The 18,744-nt window shown below is 36.8% G+C and overlaps 2 protein-coding genes across 3 annotated transcripts in view; one reads left to right on the forward strand and one right to left on the reverse strand.

Moving 5' to 3' along the window:
* Positions 1-10,419: 10,419 nt before the first annotated feature.
* Positions 10,420-12,020, forward strand: LOC146479590 (melanocyte-stimulating hormone receptor-like). The gene has a single exon (XM_085110228.1). It carries the CDS (start codon positions 10,795-10,797, stop codon positions 11,731-11,733), a length of 939 nt encoding a protein of 312 aa, XP_084966354.1. The 5' UTR covers positions 10,420-10,794; the 3' UTR covers positions 11,734-12,020.
* Positions 12,021-14,733: 2,713 nt separating this feature from the next.
* LOC146479591 (zinc metalloproteinase nas-15-like) overlaps positions 14,734-18,744 on the reverse strand; it is a 14,211-nt gene continuing 10,200 nt past the window's right edge. The window contains exons 8-10 of one of the 2 annotated variants that reach the window (XM_085110441.1): positions 16,877-16,900; positions 15,732-15,860; positions 14,734-15,401 (exon numbers count right to left, since the gene is read on the reverse strand). In XM_085110441.1, coding sequence (XP_084966567.1) covers positions 15,745-15,860; positions 16,877-16,900 — 140 coding nt within the window. In that variant the 3' untranslated portion in view covers positions 14,734-15,401; positions 15,732-15,744. The remainder of the gene's footprint in view (positions 15,402-15,731; positions 15,861-16,876; positions 16,901-18,744) is intronic. The other variant, XM_085110442.1, reaches the window with a different exon arrangement.

The raw sequence follows: 18,744 nt of genomic DNA on the forward strand, positions 1-18,744 counted from the left end.
TTTAAAGAAGGCCGAAAACAACATTAACATCACCATGAATGTTTGTACGGTAAATGAGAATTGTAATATACAGAAATAGTTTGAAAAAAAATGCGACTCAATAAGTCAAACTGTTTGAATTTAATTTTTGTTTTCACGCGCTTGGGAAAAAAAAGAAAACGTTCGAATTCGTCCCGGTGAAGCTTTTCAGTTCGTGAAATGAATTCAAACCGATTCCAAGAAACTCGAGAAAATGTTTTATGCGAACAATACAAATAACATTCCGGATATCAAGATGAAGAAACTTGTCGAAGTAGGCGGCTTAAAAGTAAATCAGATGAAAGTCGGGATCAAGGTGTATGTCAATCGATAACAAAGGCCTTCCTTTTTAGAAACAAGAGGAACCGATGGCTTAGAGATGATATTTACATTTGCACAGCTATCTTATATATCACTTGAGGTAAATACATCAGTCGCGACAGCCCTGAGCGCAAGGAAAATTAACCGCTTGGGCAATTTTAATTCCCCTCTCGCGATATTTTAATTCACTTTTAAAGTGACATTCGCTATTCAAAGAAACACAACAAGGCGCAAATAGCAGTATTCAGTCACAGAAATAACGACTTGGTAATCAATTAAAAACTCTTGAGGGAAGACTTAAGGAAAACTGGTGAAACGGTACAAGAGCTCTTGACTGTTGTGCCTTGAGCAAATAAAAATGAATCGAATTCAAACGGCAACTAAACGACAGTTTTAAATTAACAGGCTGCCAAAGGGTATTTTGTTGCCATCACCGGCGTTCGCGGGAAATTTCGCCTTAATGAACAGCTGTGAGAATTTGTTCGTGAATCATTAACCTATTACAAAAAAAGAAAGAAGGAACGTTTAAATCTATAACAATATTTCACCCTTTTCTCTTTTTTTTATGATATCATACCGTGGTATATTTCTTTCCATAAGATTATTTTTCTTCAATCTTTTTTTTTTATTATTTTGCTTTGAACAATTGTTTTGTGAAAAATAAAATAAAAACTAAAACACTGGAATCGTATCGACGGAATTATTTTGACATATACTTCAAAAAGTCAGTTCGCGGACTGAGATGGGAAGTGTAATTAAATTGCTATTAGTCTACCAGTGTTTTTCTTCCGTTCAGTTGGAATTAAAATTCATTCACTTTGGCAGCTCTGAAACGACGGCAAATTTTTACCCAGCTGAGACAAGATGTTCATTTTAAGACCTAAACTCATTCAACCTTTTTTTTTATTTCACACTTAAGGTTTGAAAAAAGTCTTCTTACACGGTTGTTAGGATTTCGTTATTTGCTGGAACGATTTCGTCCTAATTTTCGAACCTGCTGTGTAGTAAATTGGATGCTAAATAAATTTCATTTGAATTAAAAGACGCGCTACGAATTTACCCCGACGTTGTCGGCGTTGTCTTTCCCAGCGCGTCCCAGCTTGAAACGACAAAACGCACTAACGAGCTTGCCTGTCAAGTACCTTAGGCTTAGAATAAAGTGACGTTTACTCAGTACTTAGTGTCGTTCGATTCTATAATTGTCGTGACATGTCGAAGTAAAGTGACACAAAAATTGAAAAAAAAAAGTTGTTTATACAAGATTATGACATTAATGTCTAGACAAAATGAAATTATGCTACGAGTCAGCAAGCTAGTCATATATTCAATCTGCATGCGCCCTTGTTGGAAACGAATTGGTGAATTGATAAGTCGATCGCACAGTTGTGTGGCCAAATTGCAATAGTTTTGCTTAAAAAAAAGAGATTCGGCCGAAGAAAGATTCACCCAACCTGTGGTCAATTTTTTCTCTGCTCGAAAGTTTCTGTTATATAAATGGATTTACCAACAGCAAAATCGGTCGAAATTCTGTTTACTCCACGTTTTCTGGAACAAAAAATAAAACAATAAAATAGAAGTTTTAACCTTTTAAGTCCCAAATTTTAGCATCCATAATCTCAAAACTGCTTTCTATCTATTCTGTATCGTACTGGTCAGAAGAAGTTGTATAAACACCAAAGACTTATTTTTAAACTTATTTTAGTGATTATATCTTTTATTCTCATAAACTTATGTTATATGAAGTAGTGAATTTGTCAGGAGAATTTCGATGCTGATCACTTGATTGGGGCTCGTTTAAGGGTTTAGTTTTTTAGCTGAACTATTTAGTTTTAGGTATACCGACTGACTGACACGTTACTTGCGAGTTACGAAAAAAAACACAGATGTTCAAGAATTGTGTTTATTACAAAAAGGAGATGCATATAGTTCTATTAAAAGTTTCCAGACATTTTTTTTAATATTGCCAAATCCGTGCTAGCTTTATAATAACCTTACTAAGTAGCTGAGCAGTCTTCACCGTTTGGGCGTTCCGTTCTCAAAATATCTGAATTATTACTGATCCGAGGTATCCTCTGTTACTAGGGTTTTCTCTTCTTTTCTTTTTTTTTTTTTATAACTTTCTTAGTATACTAATATTTTCCTTCCTGTACGGTAGTGTAACTATGTGATACAATTGTTGTAACTGTACTGTAGTGTATTTAGCAGTGTTCAGTAATATTGTATTTTAGTATAAATCTACTTTTTTTTGACAAAAACAATTTTATTTCTTTGATTATTATTACTCACATTTTTATTAACATTTGTAAAGAAGTATATTACACTACTAGCACTACACGGCTTGCAATACTTTGCTAAGAATACTTGACTTTCAATGAACTTTGTATACAGCTAACAATACTTTAAATCTGTTACCAAAAGCTATCTACTACTTACAAAATTATTTAGAGACTTTTTTTTCCTATTCATTTATTTGTTTGTTTTTTCCTCTCCCTTTTCTTGTGTTATACAATTCTTTTCTTTTGCAAACAAAAGAAACAAACGAACAAAACACAATTAAAAAACGTGAAGACCGACAAAAGTACACATATCCTAATAGCCTTATAGCACAGGGGCCCACGATTCCATAAATTGCTTTAAGTTTAAGTTAAATTATTAATGCCGTACTCTGATTGGCCACGCTACTTGCTATCTATTCTGTGATAGTAAGTGAGTAGCGGTTTTCAACAAAATGGCGGCCGCTTCGTCGCGTTTTCGAAGTGTCTGCGATGAGGATATAGACAATTTACTTGTTTAGTTTTGAACGACTGGCAGATTTATACTAAAACAATTAGATTATTCGCTCTCGATTTCTATGCATGATAGCTGATTCGGGCTGCACCCTCATCAGCTATCACGCGATAGAAATCTCGAGCTCATAATCTAATTGTTAAGTAGTGAAATTATCTGATGAGAAAAGGGCCAAAAAAACAGAGGTACGCAAAGCGTGCATGACCAATGTTGAAGTTTTTGAGGTTACAGGTTTCATTTTTGGAGCAATTTTTGGCACAATTTTTATCGCTGCTGGATTATGAGCATTCACTGTGAAAAACAATTAGACTTGCTCACTAGTCCAGGAAAGAGGAAGCAAAGGACTTCTAGAAAGTCTAACAGACACGCTTTTGGTGTTTAGTCTAGTTTGTTCCGTCAAAAAGTCTCGCCTGTCTTTTCAGTAAAAACCAGTAATTAACTGCATGTGTTTACACGGACCACCGTGACAAAATAAAAGTACCGGATCCTGTAGTGAAGGATCTAATCAGCAACCGAAATTATAGAACAAAAAATGCAAAAAAGCGAGGTTGGTTTCACGGTTGAGAAATACATGAAAAGACAAGGCCTGTCTTCTTCAGGGTATTATAAAAATTCTGTAATACCCTGGGCCCAGTTGTTCAAAGCTCGATTTAGCTAATCCTAGAACAAATAATCTAAAAAAGAGCAAAGCTGATTTTATGGTCAGGGAAGTATATTTTTCCAATATTTCGAAAGGCACGGCCTTTCTTCTTCAGGGTATGTTCGTCTTTCATTACAAGTACGCTCTGAATCGAAATCTTTTTGAAGGGTAACTGCTGTTATCAGTAGCGGTGAAAATAGTGAAATAAGTGAAGTGTTACGTAAATTGCAGATTGAATTTTAGACTGGGTTACATTGCATCCCTAAGAATTACTCTCTTTTTATGATATAAAGTGAGCAATTGGAGATTACATGGGGAACAGGCAGATGAGTGTCACACAAAATACGATTCATCATACAAGTAGTTAATAAACCTATCCAGAATTGTAGCGATCACACAATGTCTCTCCAATATCGTTTTCACCACGTTCACTGATTGCAAGCTTATTCTCAGTTCGGCCATCATTGTTCCCTTGAACTGATACACGCGCCGGTCACGTGCACACAATGAATCATTTTTTTTCTCACTTAATACAAACTTTAACGTGATTTTTTCCCGAGTATGCCTGTGTCATTTACTGGTTAATACATCATTCTCATTTATTCACCAGGTTTAACACATTCCATCACATTATTTCCATTGCGCATATGTCACACATTGATATTCCAATCCTAGCAGTATGAAGGATGTTTGTCCCATGAACCTAGTTTAATAGCCTTAGCTCCCACGAGTCTCCTGTCGCTCAGTGGCCATGGTAGAGCATCCGAACTAGTAATCAGAAGGTCTTAGGTTCGACTCATAAAAGGAGCACTCGGATTTTTTTCCGAGTATGCCTGTGTCATTTACTGGCCGTAATACATCATTCTCACTTATAACATGATTGACATTACAATACAAATAAAATCAAATCAAAATTATAATTAAAAAAACTATCAAAACAAAAGGAAGAAGAAGAAGAAGAAGTGATCATTTTGCTGGCGTTGCCGTCGTGGTTTTAAGGTCCCTAATGACATCCCCCTCCTCCTACCCCTACCCCCAAACTCCACTGGTGTTAAACACGACTGTGTTCAGTCTATTAAAATCTGCTCTTTTGTGCATGTGTGTAATACGGATCAATCTTCCGTAGGTTCTTTGAACAATGGAGATCGGCAAATGCAACAAAGTGGCGGCTGATAAATTATTCTTTCATTTTCATGAAAATTAGCTTTATTAGTCTCGTTAGGATGTGCAAAATTCAATTGAATTTTTACTCTACAATCGTCTACCTTTTATTATTAAAAACTGCATCATTGTATAACGCAATTCCATGCAGGGAATTTGATTGGCTTAGCAGCCATGGTATATGAGCCATTATACCATGCCCGAGGAATAGTGGCCATTAAATTGTCTTCTGGTGGTTTTTGCAAGGCGAAATCAGCATGTTCTAGCATAATAAAACAATTCAGATTCCACTCGTGCCTCGTTGGCTATCTATCATCTCATATCCAACGCGTGCTCGTGGAATAATTGTTAAATATGCATAAGGTTTACCTTTCGCTTTTCTCTCTCAAGTCCGATTAAGCTAATCCTGGATTAACGTGAACTTTGATTCTAGTTTAATTACTAACCAATTAAGTCTTTTCAAAAAGATTTTTTCCATAGTTTTGACTTAGACTTTTCTTTATCATAAGCGTAATATTAGCTTTTAAAAACATTTTTAACGAGGAAGATGAAAACTTTGGTTAATTTTTAATCGTGGATTAGCGTTAATCAGCTTTCGAACAACCGGGCCCAGATGATTAAAGAGTAGAAGACGGGCCCCCGCAATTATTTACGCAACTTAGGCAGTTAAGGAAATAAGCTTAGTTGGTAGAGAACCACACTGATACCGGTCATGAATGTTTAGTATGCTGTCCATGAAATGTTGTACAAATTATACGAAACTTTTAAACATGTGTTCTAGCCTACCGTTCACCATTAATTTTTGTTAACGTTCAAATTTAAACTTTTTGTAGCCGTTATTTTTTACCTATATGCATCTTATGTACTTTTATGTACGCTACGTCATGTACACTAGTTAACCATTAACCGTTTATGTTTACGTTTAAATTTAAACTTTTAAGAGCCGTTAGTTTTTCTCATTGTAACTCTGGCCCTGAAGAAGACTAGTTGTACTAGTTGAAATATTGGTCCAAATAAACAAGCCTTTTGCCGTAGTGTCAGCCCTGCAATCAGTTTGGTTTTAAAAATATACCACATCCACTACAATCTTTGCTTGTGAATTTCTCTCTTCTTTTCCAGTTGAACCAGATAAACATGTATGGTGTCAGTTACTTTATGCCGTTGTAGTAGCAAAATATAAAAATTTTCTTTTTACCAAATGTACAGACGGTTTTCTAGTTTTTCTCGTTTCATTGGGAAAAGAAGTAACTCTTTAAGTTCCAGCAGTGATTAGTGTCGTACATTCTCAACCTCATGAATAATTGATGAGGCATCACTGGTTTGACTGCTTTTTGTGGCCGTCAGTTTTGCACGCCTCGCCGGAGGGCAGCCACAAAAACTACAAGAAACTCCAGTGTTTTCCTCGAACTCCTGATATTCGCCACAAGCGCATTTTGCACGATCAATTCCTTGCGAATCCTTGTCCATGGTAGCAGAAAGAGATTACCTGGAGAGGCCTAAAACATTGTGACCAAAATACCAGACAAAAATTGACCGGAAATAAAATAATGAACAGCAACAAACAACGGAAGGATAGGGATGGGGGAGGGTCACAGGTTTTTTTTTTGCCTGGAAAGGGAGGATCATGAGTTTAACAGGTAAGGAAAAAGGGAAGGCGATGAATTTTTTCGAAAAACAAATTAAAAATCACCGAACCCTCCACCCCCCTCCCAAGTTAAAATTTACCTTCCCTAAGAAAGGGTTACAGTTTGTTATGTATGTGTCAAGAGTAATATCTTGGTCAAAGTTGTTCTGCGAGAAAGTAAATGGGTTCCACCTGCTCCTCTGAGTAGAGCTTTTCGTCTGAAACTTTGCGAATTGCCCCCCTTCCCCCACCCCCAGCGCCGAACTATCGTCTCGCGCAAGAGAGGATGAAGGTAAGAGAGGTAATCCTCCATATAGGCCCTATTCCCATCGTAATCCCTCTGAAGTTATTTTTAGATCTCCCGCGAGATCCAGTGTCCCAAGAGTCTTAGGTGATAGCCAATCATATATCCTGAATTTTACCCGCGTTGACAGCTGAGCCGATTCCCACGCAATGTTACGCGTCTTTCGCGAATTGATCTTAAAACAAATGGCGGAACATGCTTACAGGAAGCGGTGCCTGTATATATTTTGTGGACGAATGCGAGTTTAAAGTGGCTGTATTTGGACAACGCAGATTGGAAAAGAATCGCTCCGGCATGATTTGTTTTAAAGCCCAGCTGTGCGGAAATTATGCAAGAATATTACAAATTCAAACATATAAACCTACTGTAGGCACGAATTTTGATATTTTTATCGCAGTGAGTACTAGATCCCTTCAGTCATTCAAATCTACGTTCTATTTACTTTCTAATCACGTATGTAGCTAAGAGATTTGTTGGAAGAAACGCGAGAAACAAATCTTTTTTTCATGCAAGAGTGTTACATTTAGCTGTCGAAACATTGAAAGCCGCGATTGAACAGACGAGTATAAACATCACCTCCGGCTCGAATTTTGATATTTTTATCTCAGTGAGTTCAAAATCCCTTTGGTCCTTGAAATCTAAATTCCTTTAGCTTTGTAATTGCGCATGTAGTTAAGAGATTCGTTGGAAGAAACGCGAGAAACAAATCTTTTTTATGCAAGAGTGTTACATTTTAATAGCTGTCGAAACATTGAAAGCCGCGATTGAACAGACGAGTATAAACATCACAACCGCCGGCACAAATTTTAATATTTTTATCGCAGTGAGTACAAAATTTCTTCATTCATGGAAATCTACGTCCTATTTGCTTTTTACAATCACGTATGTAGTTAAGAGATTCGTTGGAAGAAACGCAAGAGTGTTACATTTAGCTGTCAAAACATTGAAAGCCGCGATTGAACAGACGAGTACAAACATCAGAACCTCCGCACGAATTTTGGTATTTTTATCTCACTGAGTTCAAATCCGGCTTTGGTCGTTGAAATCTACATTCCATTAGCTTTCTAATCACGCATGTAGCCAAGAGATTCTTTAAAAGAAAGGCGAGAAACAAATCTTAGCTTTATTTTTGCAAGAGTGTTACATTATATTTGAATTGAAGCCGCGATTGAACAGACGAGCATAAACATCACAACCGCGGCACGAAAAATCTTGATATTTTTGTCACAGTGAGTTTAAAGACTCTTCGGCCATTCAAATCTACATTCTATTAGCTTTCAAATCACGTATATTACTAAGAGATTCGTTGCAAGTAACGCGAGAAACAATTTTTTTTATGGAAGTGTACGATTATGATTAGCTGTTGTAAAATTAATGACGGTAAAAGACACGTAACGCGCGAGGTAACATTATCCGCGAAAAATTCGATACCCTCTGAAAATAACTTTAGAGGGATTACGATGGGGATAGGGCCTATATGAACGATTTCCTCTCTTATCTTCATCCTCTCTTGTCTCGCGTGAACGCCTCTGTAACAGTCCTCTCGGGAAAATTAAAACTCGGGTTTTTCACTGTCCCTTAAAAGTATACGAAAGAACAAATTTACAATAACCCCTTATCATATCTATGTTTGGGCAAAAGGAAAAAATTAAGGTCCTATTGTCTCTTTGAATTTTAAAGTTACGTAACGTGAAAAGACAAGAAAACGAACAAAAAAAATGGAAAACGGCTTTTTAAGTCGTTAAAAGTGCTACTGAAACGAAATTTTCGTACGCACTTGTATTACTTCAATTTATAGTTTGAAAGGTGCTCATAAAGATGGTGAAGTTTGTTTTTAAAGAAACGAAAACGAAGAGTGTTTTTTTCGCCGCTGAAATGACTTTAAAGGCTTAACACATCTCCGGGCACTGGGACCGATTTAATTAGCGTTGTGACGTCACTGGTTGTATCCATGTTGGAAAGAAGAGGAACTTCTCCCTTAAAGGCCTGGCTAAACTAGGAAACATAGTTGCAGAAACACTGTTGCGGAGGCAAATGTTTCCCAATTTAGCCGCGCGGGAAACAAATGTTGCGGAAACAAATTTTGCTGCCCAGAAACAAGAAAATGTTTTTTCCTCACGTTAAACACTTGTTTGCTTCCCGAACACAAATTTTGCTTCCGAAACATACGTTTCCCAGTTTAGCCACCATGAAAGCATTGTTGGCTAGTTTCCAGTGCTGCTCATTAAAACTGTTTCCTAGCAACAAAGTCAGTTTATTATTATGCGCACGCGTGACCCTTCGTTTTCCGAAACAATGTTTCCTCGTTTAGCCACCACAACAGCAAAACATTTTGTTTGCTTCCCGCTAGTTTAGCCACCCTGGAAACATAACAAGCCGGAATGCATGTTTCCGCAACAATGTTTCCTAGTTTATCCACGCCTTTATTTTCAGCATTTCGTTGTTCATATTTCCATGAAGTGATAGCGTTCTCTTCCTTTATTTTTACTCTGATATATCACAGTTGTGCAGTGCAAGTGTTGGAGAAGGTCACAGAGTATTTCCTTCGCTTGAAAAACGACCGGTGCAGAAAACACGAGTTTTATGGTCCGACGAGGAGGTCGATCGGTCTCGCGCGGGTTTGTTTTCTAAGGATTCTGGGTAGATTTCGGTCCCAGGTCCTTGAATCCAAGTGTTGCATTTGTTTGTCGTTCAATAAGGGCAACATCGTTCAACAATATTGGATCCAGCAATGCTGGATGATGTTGCAATCGTTCGAACGGGCCTTATAGCTTAAAGCGACAGGAAGCTTAAAGTTTAAAGTTGTTTAACTAGTAAAACACTCCGCAAGCACTCCGTCACAAAAGGCAGCATTTTACCTCCCAAAGTTTAAATATTTAAAGAATAACTTTCACACAAACCTGTCTCATTTGTAGTCTTGCGTTAGAACTCATCTTTGAATTGACAAGTAGCTGTCTTAGGTTGAAAATTCAACAAATGTTGAACAAGAGTCGGTGGTATTTATTGAAAGGCTGTTTCCCGGTAGAGTCTCTAAAAACCGACTTTCCAGGCTTGAAAATGTAAAAGTCAAAGTCCAGCATCAGTAAAAAAGCAATATCGAAGAAAACCAATTCTGCAAGATTCCCCAAACTGCTTTTCAAAATATATTACGTGGTTTTCTCTGTTACGTGTAAAACCAACTGCAGCTGTGTGTTAATTCACGGAGTAAAACTAAAAATAAAACAACAACCTATTAGCAAAAGCTTTGGTTTATTTATTCTATTTTTTGAGGAGACCTTATAAGTAAGCTTCATAGTTTTTATTAGGCCTCGTCGCCGTTGTTACCATCATTTTTTCCTTTTCTAATTATTACTTTTTTTCTCCGTTTGAAAATGTGAAAGTCATAGTCCAGCATCAGTAGAAAGAAATGTCGAAGTTAACTTATTCCGCAAGATTCTTCTAAATGTCAAATTGTATGCAAAATATGCCACGAGATTTTCTTTCTATGTGTAAAACCAACTGCCGCTGCGTGTCAGTCAATTCACGAATAAAACTAAAAAAAATAGAACAACTTCTTATTAGCGAAAGCTTTGGTTTATTTATTTATTTCATTTTATTTTATTTTTGAGGAAACCTTATAAGTAAGCTTCATAGTTTTCCTTAGGCCTCGTCGCCATTGTTACCATCTTTTCCTTTTCTAATTATTTTTTCCTTCGTTTGCTTTTGTTTGGATCAGCAGCGTGTTTAGTCTAGGTGTGGTAAATTAAATACAATTAAGAAAATAAAACAAACTTAATAACTATTGGCCTGCTGATCAGATATTTATAAACAAAGGGTGACATAGTCCTCTTTTTAAATTAACAACTTGGCTAAGTAAATAACAGGCATGATTACGTGTAGTCAACTTATTGAGCAAGACTGGTCCATCCGATCGATCAGCAAAGAAGCACGTTCGTAGTCATGGCTGCGCAGTTTTGTAACCAAAGGTTGGAGGGACTACCACAACTCGTTCAACATCACAGAACATTCACGCTCACTCTTTGCGTTTTAGACTTAATTTTCTCTCCGGTGGCAATTCTTGGAAATCTCCTTGTTATTCGCGCCCTATGGAAATCCTCATCAATACCAGCTAATTTAAAGAAATGTTTCCTGAGCCTCGCTTTCTCAGATCTTGCTGTTGGACTGTTTGCGCAGCTTATTTACGGTGCTATAATGGCGACGATGTTAAAGATGGCTGCTGATGGAAGCTATAACTTCGATTTCCTGTGTCCAACAGTTTTAACAGTTTGTTATTTCTCGATGTTTTTTCTCGGTTGCGCATCGTTTCTTTGTATAACCGTCATTGCTGTCGATAGACTTCTCGCTGTTTCTCTTCATCTCCGATATCAAGAACTTGTCACTTCAAGGCGTGTTATTATAGCTTTGGTGTCTGTATGGGTGACAAGTGGTATTGCTACCTCCGTACTCATTTCACTTCCAAAACATTTTGGCGTAGTTGCAGTCGTCCTAGATTGTATTGGACTTCTCTTAACAACGGTGGCATATATTCGTATTTACAAAATTGTGAGATATCACCAGAACCAAATGCAAATACAAGGCCAACTTCAACAACCAACTGATAATCGTGCTATGGAGCTACTGCGAGAGACAAAGGCAGCCTTTAATGCTTTGTTTGTTTATGCTGTTTTTATTGCATGTTATGTTCCATATTTAATCGTTTTAATATTGTATGGAACTGCTAGCTCGCGAACTTCTTTTCTGGCACCAGTTCATGCTATGGTTGTTCTCGTTCTTCTTAATTCTTCAGTAAACCCCCTTGTATATTGTTGGAGATATCAAGAAATTCGTGAAATTGTGAAAAGCACAGTGAAGAAAATGTTTTGCAAAACAGAGACTTAAGGGGGTAGCACAGAAGCAAATTTAATCGATCTAAAAGGGGAAAGAAAGGGAGACGAATGTTGACGGATTTAGTTTAAAGTGACAGGAAGTTTAAAGTATATTGGTGCAGTTAACCAGTAAAACACTTCCTTTGTTACAAAACAAAACATATCACCTTTCAAAGTTTAAATATTTAAAGAATAAATTTCACATGCATTGATCTGTCTTCACTGGCGTTATAACTCATCAGTTGTGAATTGATACGTAACTCAGTGTTAGGTTAAAAAATAAACAGATGTTGAGGAAAGGTCGATTAATATTCATTGAAATCCTCTTTTCCAATAACGACTATAAAAAGACCTACCCGCAGGCTTGAAAATGTCGAAATCAAACTCCAACATCAGTAATTAAAACAATATCGGAGACAATTCCTTGATAATATATTCATAGCTAAAGGCAAAGCTGTAATTATATTTGAAATTGCAAAATATGTCACTCAGTTTTCTTAGTGACTTGTAAAACCAACTGCAGCTGTCCTTAGGAATTAATTTACCAAGAAACATGCGAGTAAAATTTAAAAAAGAAAACAAAAAAAATAATAATCTGCGAGAGCTTTAGTTTATTTATTTTTTGTGGGCCCCCGACTATATATAAGCTTCATAACTTCCGTTAGATCTCCTCGCCATTGTTAGTATTCTCTTTTCCTTTCCTACGCTTTTTTTTTCTTCGTTTGCATGCTTTGTGTTTGGATCAGTAGGCGTGTATGTCCCTAAGTGTCGAAAATTAAAGGGGTACTGTCACAGAGATTTTGCTGTATGTTAATCAAAACTACTCAAATACTTGACTAAGAACCTCTTTTCTAATATAAAATTACTATTAGAGCACCAGAAGGAAAATATAAAATTATTTCTCTGAGGAAGAATAAAATACAATCGGTTTTTAGCCATTTTCCCAAAACGCTCAGAAGAAACTTGAAAAAAATGGCCAATTTTTTCAAGTTGCAATACATTTCCATCCTAGCCATCCGCAGCCAAAGATCAGGGATACATAGCTACACTTTGACAATTTTTTGCATGCTGTAAAGTATACAAAAGTTTGGCTTTCATGCATGTGACTGTTGTGTTTTTGAACGCATTTGTTTTTATTGTCTATTATAGTCTATGACATAATTAGTAAGATGTGTGTGCATTGAGTTTAGCCCCGTTTAGCCGAGGCCACCTCGGCTGTTATTGATAAATAGAAAATATGGTGCTGCGTAAGTGCGGCTTGGTCAATTCATGATTTTATAGATAAAAACTGCAACATGTTTTCCTTAAAGGTGAGAAAAACTAGATGAAGAAGAAACTGATATTGGGGGAGAATTCTAGATTTTGGGACCTTGGTAAAGAACTGTAAATTACTTAAGATTTGCACGACAAGAATGCGATCGATAGTGGCTGGCTGTTCTGGTGCCATTAATGACATAATAATGACAATGATGTCATCACTTCACTTAATAATGTCATCACTCCACTTCCTGTTGAGAGTTTAAAAAGAAATATCTTGAGAAATTCAGTGAACCCTGACCTATGTACCATACCAAATTGATTCCAGATAAATTTCTGAAAAAGTTGATGTGATCGTTTGTGCAAATATTAAAATGAAGACGTATAAACGTTCAAAGCCTGCGCGGGCAGAATCTGTCCTCCGCCCTTGGTCTAGGGCTGTGTTGCAATTTAAAGTGCACCTAACCCCCAAATTTTTTTTCGCTTAAATAAATCTTTGCACCTGTTCGAGCCTTTTTGCGTCTTTTCTCAACCAAATCTTGACTTTTTATGGGCTGTAAAAGTTACGAAATCTAGCCATCATCTGTCCCATGACCAAGCTAGTAAGGGGCATGGGTCTATTCCTTACATGACGTCACATACTGCTTTGCATGCATTTTCACAAAGACTTAATACAATGACGTCAAGTAAGGAATAGACCCATGCCCCTTACTAGCTCGGTCATGGGACAGATGATGGCTAGATTTCGTAACTTTTACCGCCTCTAAAAAGTCAAGATTTGGTTGAAAAAGGCGCCAAATAGCGCAATATGTTTCGAACAGGTGCAAAGACTTATTAAGAGAAAAAAAATTGGGGGGTTAGGTGCTCTTAAATGTATATAAGTTAGCATCAGGGTAGTAGGTTTTAATGATCATGAGCCAAATAAAAATACAGTGAATGACCGAGTGACCCATTGGCGGTCTGAATGATTAAATGGCCAGGCTCACTGACTGACCCAATGACTGACACACCAATTGACGGACTAGACTGATAGGTTTGGCTTTTGACTGACAGTTTGAATCACTGACTGACTGACTGACTGACTGAACTGACTGACTGATTGACTGAACTGACTGACTGACTGAACTGACTGACTGACTGACTGACTGACTTAACTTGCACGCCACTCCTACCAATTTGATTTCTGGATAGTTCGCCATTTTTGTAAAAAAGTTGAGCGAGTTGAAATAATCGCGAAGTAGCACAAATGAGGTAAAGATATATTTTCGGGTGACGTTTTCATTGCCGTTGCCGTCGTCGTTGCTTAAGCTCCCTAATATGTCAGAGAAACCGTTTGCATCGGCTGAAGAAGAGGCATCAGAGAACTGGACTTTTTGAAGAATAGAACACATTGGTTTGGGATCGCACAAGGCGCTTGGGGCTGAATTTTGCGACGGCCTAATCATGGGAACATCAGGTGTTTTTGTTCATGTGAAAACCAGTCTCTACTCGTACTCATGTCAGTTTGCTTTTCTACTCTAACGAGTTCCCCAAAGAAGAAGAAGAAGAAGAAGAAGAAAAATCCTTAAACAAGAACTAAAGGTCAATAAGTAACCTTAAAAATTGTAGTTGGAATTGTTAAAGCATTCCCCAATCGTATAACCTTAATGCAACCTACACAATACCCAGATGTATCAAGTGGACTGGCATGGAAACATATCAATAAAAAAATTGAGTTCCGCCATTTGAGTCAAAGATGAAGAGACGTATTAGATAACCTAAAAGTTATTTTATTGCATTTACCTCTACGGTACAACTTTTCGTGAGTGATCAGGTAATAAACTGTAAATGTAAAGGCCCCGGCGTTTAAACGGTTTCAACATTTGCCCAACATTCGTTCAACGAAAGATGAACGGATGTTGGGCAAATGTTGGATGAACGGAGTGTTCAAACGGTTTCAACGCCATTCAACATTTTCAAGAATAAAGGGAATATTGAATCGATTTTGGATGAAAGTTTAAACCAATTAAAATTTGATTCAACAAACTTTCAACAGTATTTTACGCTTTTATCAATGTTGAACGACCTGTTCAAACGCCCCCCCCCCCCCCCCCACCCCAATTTGGTTAAACAGCTGTGTTGATGAAGCGAATGTTGAAACTGTTTAAACGGGCCATAAACTGTACATGTAAAGCGACAATGCTACAAAGTTATGGTTAACCGTCGAGTTACAAAAATAGAGTTTTTACTCTTCTCACGAGATCTGAGTTTAAGTATAGTTGTTGGGTCATTCACCAGTGGAGCCACTTGGATAAAGAGCCGTCGCTCAGTTGCAGAAATTACTGGTCTTCTTACAGTAAAGTTCTGCTGTTAAAGCAGCGGAATCGAATAAAACTGGGTGAAAGTTCTCCCCACCAGAGCACAATGTCCTGAGAAGCTATGGTCCTGGGTGAACAATAGAAGGTCATACAATATTTGTCACCAAGTGAGGCACATAGACTTATTATTATTATTATTATTATTATTATTATTATTATTATTATTATTATTATTATTATTATTATTATTATAGATTTCATTTTTGTTTTCAAAGCAGCTCAATGACCTGATCGACAAGCTAAAGTCGTGGGTGAAGAATAAAAGTTCATATAGTATTTGTCGCCAACTAAAGCCGTAGACTTATTCATCAATTCAAAGTAGATACCCAATCTTCGAATTTACAAAACAGATTTTATCTTGCTGTACACAAATCGAAAGATCAGAGAACAAACTTACGCGGAGGTGTGAATCAGCAGAGCTTGCAGGTCTTCTTACACTCACGTTGCGTGTAAGCGTGTGATTTGCAATACATTTGAATCCAAACGCTTGAAAGCTGTGTGCAAAATAACTGGTTGTCCTGGCAAGCTGAAAATAAATGTTAAACAAATAAAAACGCGTCACTCGTAGTTTGGGACAGTCGGGTTCAGATAAGCCATATTATTGAGATTCTAGTCGGATTGAGTCGTTCGACATTATCAATATACTTCCAAACACTTCTAAATTCCAACTTGCGTACGCCCCTCCCCTTCATTTTCTTGTCAACCTTTCCTTTGTCGTTATTCTTCCATTGTTTTGTTTTTATTTTATATTATTTTTTTACTATTATTTTGCTTGCTCAATCTGTTTCCACTGCATGTGCATGTCTCTCCCCCTTTCTTTCCTAGCCAACCGTTTCTTCGCTGTTCTGTTTTTTTTTTCCTTTTTTTTCTTTCCCTCTTTTTATTTATTTATTTATTTATTTGTTCTTTGCACCCTTAATCTGTTTACACCAAGAGAGGATGTTTGTTTATACTGCGTGCAAATGTAATAATATGGACGAAGCATAAAACAACAAAAAAGTAACAAGGGACCAGATTTCACGATGCCCTCTTAAATAAGATGTATTTTAAGTATTGTTTTTGAACAATAGACTATTGTTAAGAAACTATGCTTTTCGTGAATCTGCCTCCAAGTAGCACAACATACAACTACCACAAGAAAAGAGAAAGTAAACAAGAGATGCAGATGGACTGTAAAGGACTGTATAAGAACCATATGTGAAGGTCCAATATTTAGGTTCTTTAAAGTTTGACTTTTTTAATAAGCCGGGTTGTTTGTCCCAAAAATGCATAGAAATCGAGTGCTGCGGCTATAAAAGGAAATTCCTAAAGATGAATTTTCGTGTCTTACAGGAAACAGCCGCCACGACTTCACATGCAAACCATTAATACTGGTTATTTGTTTTTCGTTGTAATAGTCGAGATATCTGTGTGTAGCTCACTCTTCCGGACGGTAGTCCCCACCCCACCCCCCCCCCCCCCTCTGTAAACGTAAGCTGTTTATGTGGAGCAATAGCAATAATAGTGATCTTTCGCAGAGTTTCAAGGTTGGCGGCCACTTACTTTGTGCAGGACTCGTGGTTGGAACTGAAAAAGGAAAAGAGTATAAAGTCTTTAATAAATGGTAATAGTAGCATAAACATTTCTTTTGGTATTTACCGAGAAGGCGGTTGACATGCATTCTTTCTAGTGCTTTGGGGAAAAGAGACCGCTTTAGTTGTATGTGGAGTAACAAGCTTTGATCTTGACAACGATATTACAATCTTTAATTCTAACCTAAAGAAAAAAAGTATATGTAATACAGTAACATGCAATTCATAATTAAGGCGTCGAAATGTAGTTTCAATTCAATCACAAAAGAATCGTCTCCATTTTTCCATCAATCTGTCTGAAAAAAATATGTACTTAAGAATAGGAAAAGCGGATTTGGGGTGATAAAAATAATATAAGAACGTCAATAGTTTTGGAAAACGAGCGAGAATCAGTGCAATTGAAGTAAATATGCTGAACATAGAACGTAGGTGCAAGTGTATAAATTACCTAAGCTATACCTAAGAGATAACCTGCTCCAGGTGTTCAGCACGGGGGGATTAAAATTCCTTCCAGTAAGTGAGAACAAGGTCAGATAGGAAGACCTAGGAGATGGGGCAAGGCACGTGTGTAAGTGTTTCTGAGATGTTCTGTGATTGGTCGATTTTGATGCTTTCAAGCCGCAGTTCAGCCCTCTTGATGCTTCTGATAAAGGCGATAAAGTCTTACTGCGGGATATACGTCTAATCAAGTCATGCTTAGTTTAATGAATCGGATAGATAAGAATTTTTTTTGGCATGTCGATTCTTTCAGTGTCATTATACAGGACAGAAGTAACAGGAAAACCATCCAGCGATGGTGACTTTTTTGTATTGCGACTGTAGTAAGCAAACTTGGTGAAAGATTACGACGAATGTGACAGCGTGTATCATGAAAGCCCTGAAAAAGCTGTTGAAGGTTTTGGATTTGGCCCCCATTTGGAGGGGTTTTGCATTCAAAGTGATATTCCGTTCTAGAAATTGTAACTTTATTTGTATTGCGTTATAAATATTTATTTGATTTCAATACACAGTTTTAGGAAGTTGTTCTCCTGATTACATATCCCAAAGTCTGCAGTTATACCCTCAATTCTACATACATCAGGTTTTTGTTATTAAATTTTTCCCAAACCACTTCATACAATAATAAGAATTAATATAACTAACAAATTATTAATTTCTTTGTAAAATTATTGACCCCAGTATGTACGTTTGCAATATCACATCCTCTTCTATAAAATGCCTCGAATTTGGATATCGCGCTCTACATCAGGAATCCCAGACTCACGATGAACCTTGAACGCTAGATTAGTCAAAGTGGGTGTAATCGGGGATACTACATTATCTTCCCTTGCCCAATCTCCTCCTCTCCTCTATGTCCTTGCTGTGTAATTTTCACTTTGTTATTCTTTATTTAATTAATTAATTAATTAATTTATTTATTTATTAATATATTTAAGTATTTTTTGTGCTTGTGTTTTTTCAATAAGTTCCCACTTTCATACCTCTTATAACATGCTACTTATTTAAGTACTACTAAGTGCTACTAAGTGCTACTTATTGTAAATAGTAAATTTCAATGTTATGTTTATACATATAAGAAGTCATAAGTCTTATTTTACTTTACAATTTTATTACAGTTATTGTTTATGTATTTTTTATATTATTTACACGACCCCACAAGCTGCATAGCTTAAATACTCATCGTGTCAAAATAAAGGTTTTACTTACTTACTTACTTACTTATAAATATTATCATCAGCAGCATTAATTGTTCTTTTCTGGAGGGGCGTGTCACATTAGGAAACGTAATAAATACAACGCAACGCAACGCAACGAGTTTCCCGTAACAAAAAAATAAAG

Source organism: Pavona decussata, unplaced genomic scaffold (assembly GCF_977016875.1).
Source record: "Pavona decussata unplaced genomic scaffold, jaPavDecu1.1 SCAFFOLD_58, whole genome shotgun sequence".
Taxonomy (NCBI): domain Eukaryota; kingdom Metazoa; phylum Cnidaria; class Anthozoa; order Scleractinia; family Agariciidae; genus Pavona; species Pavona decussata.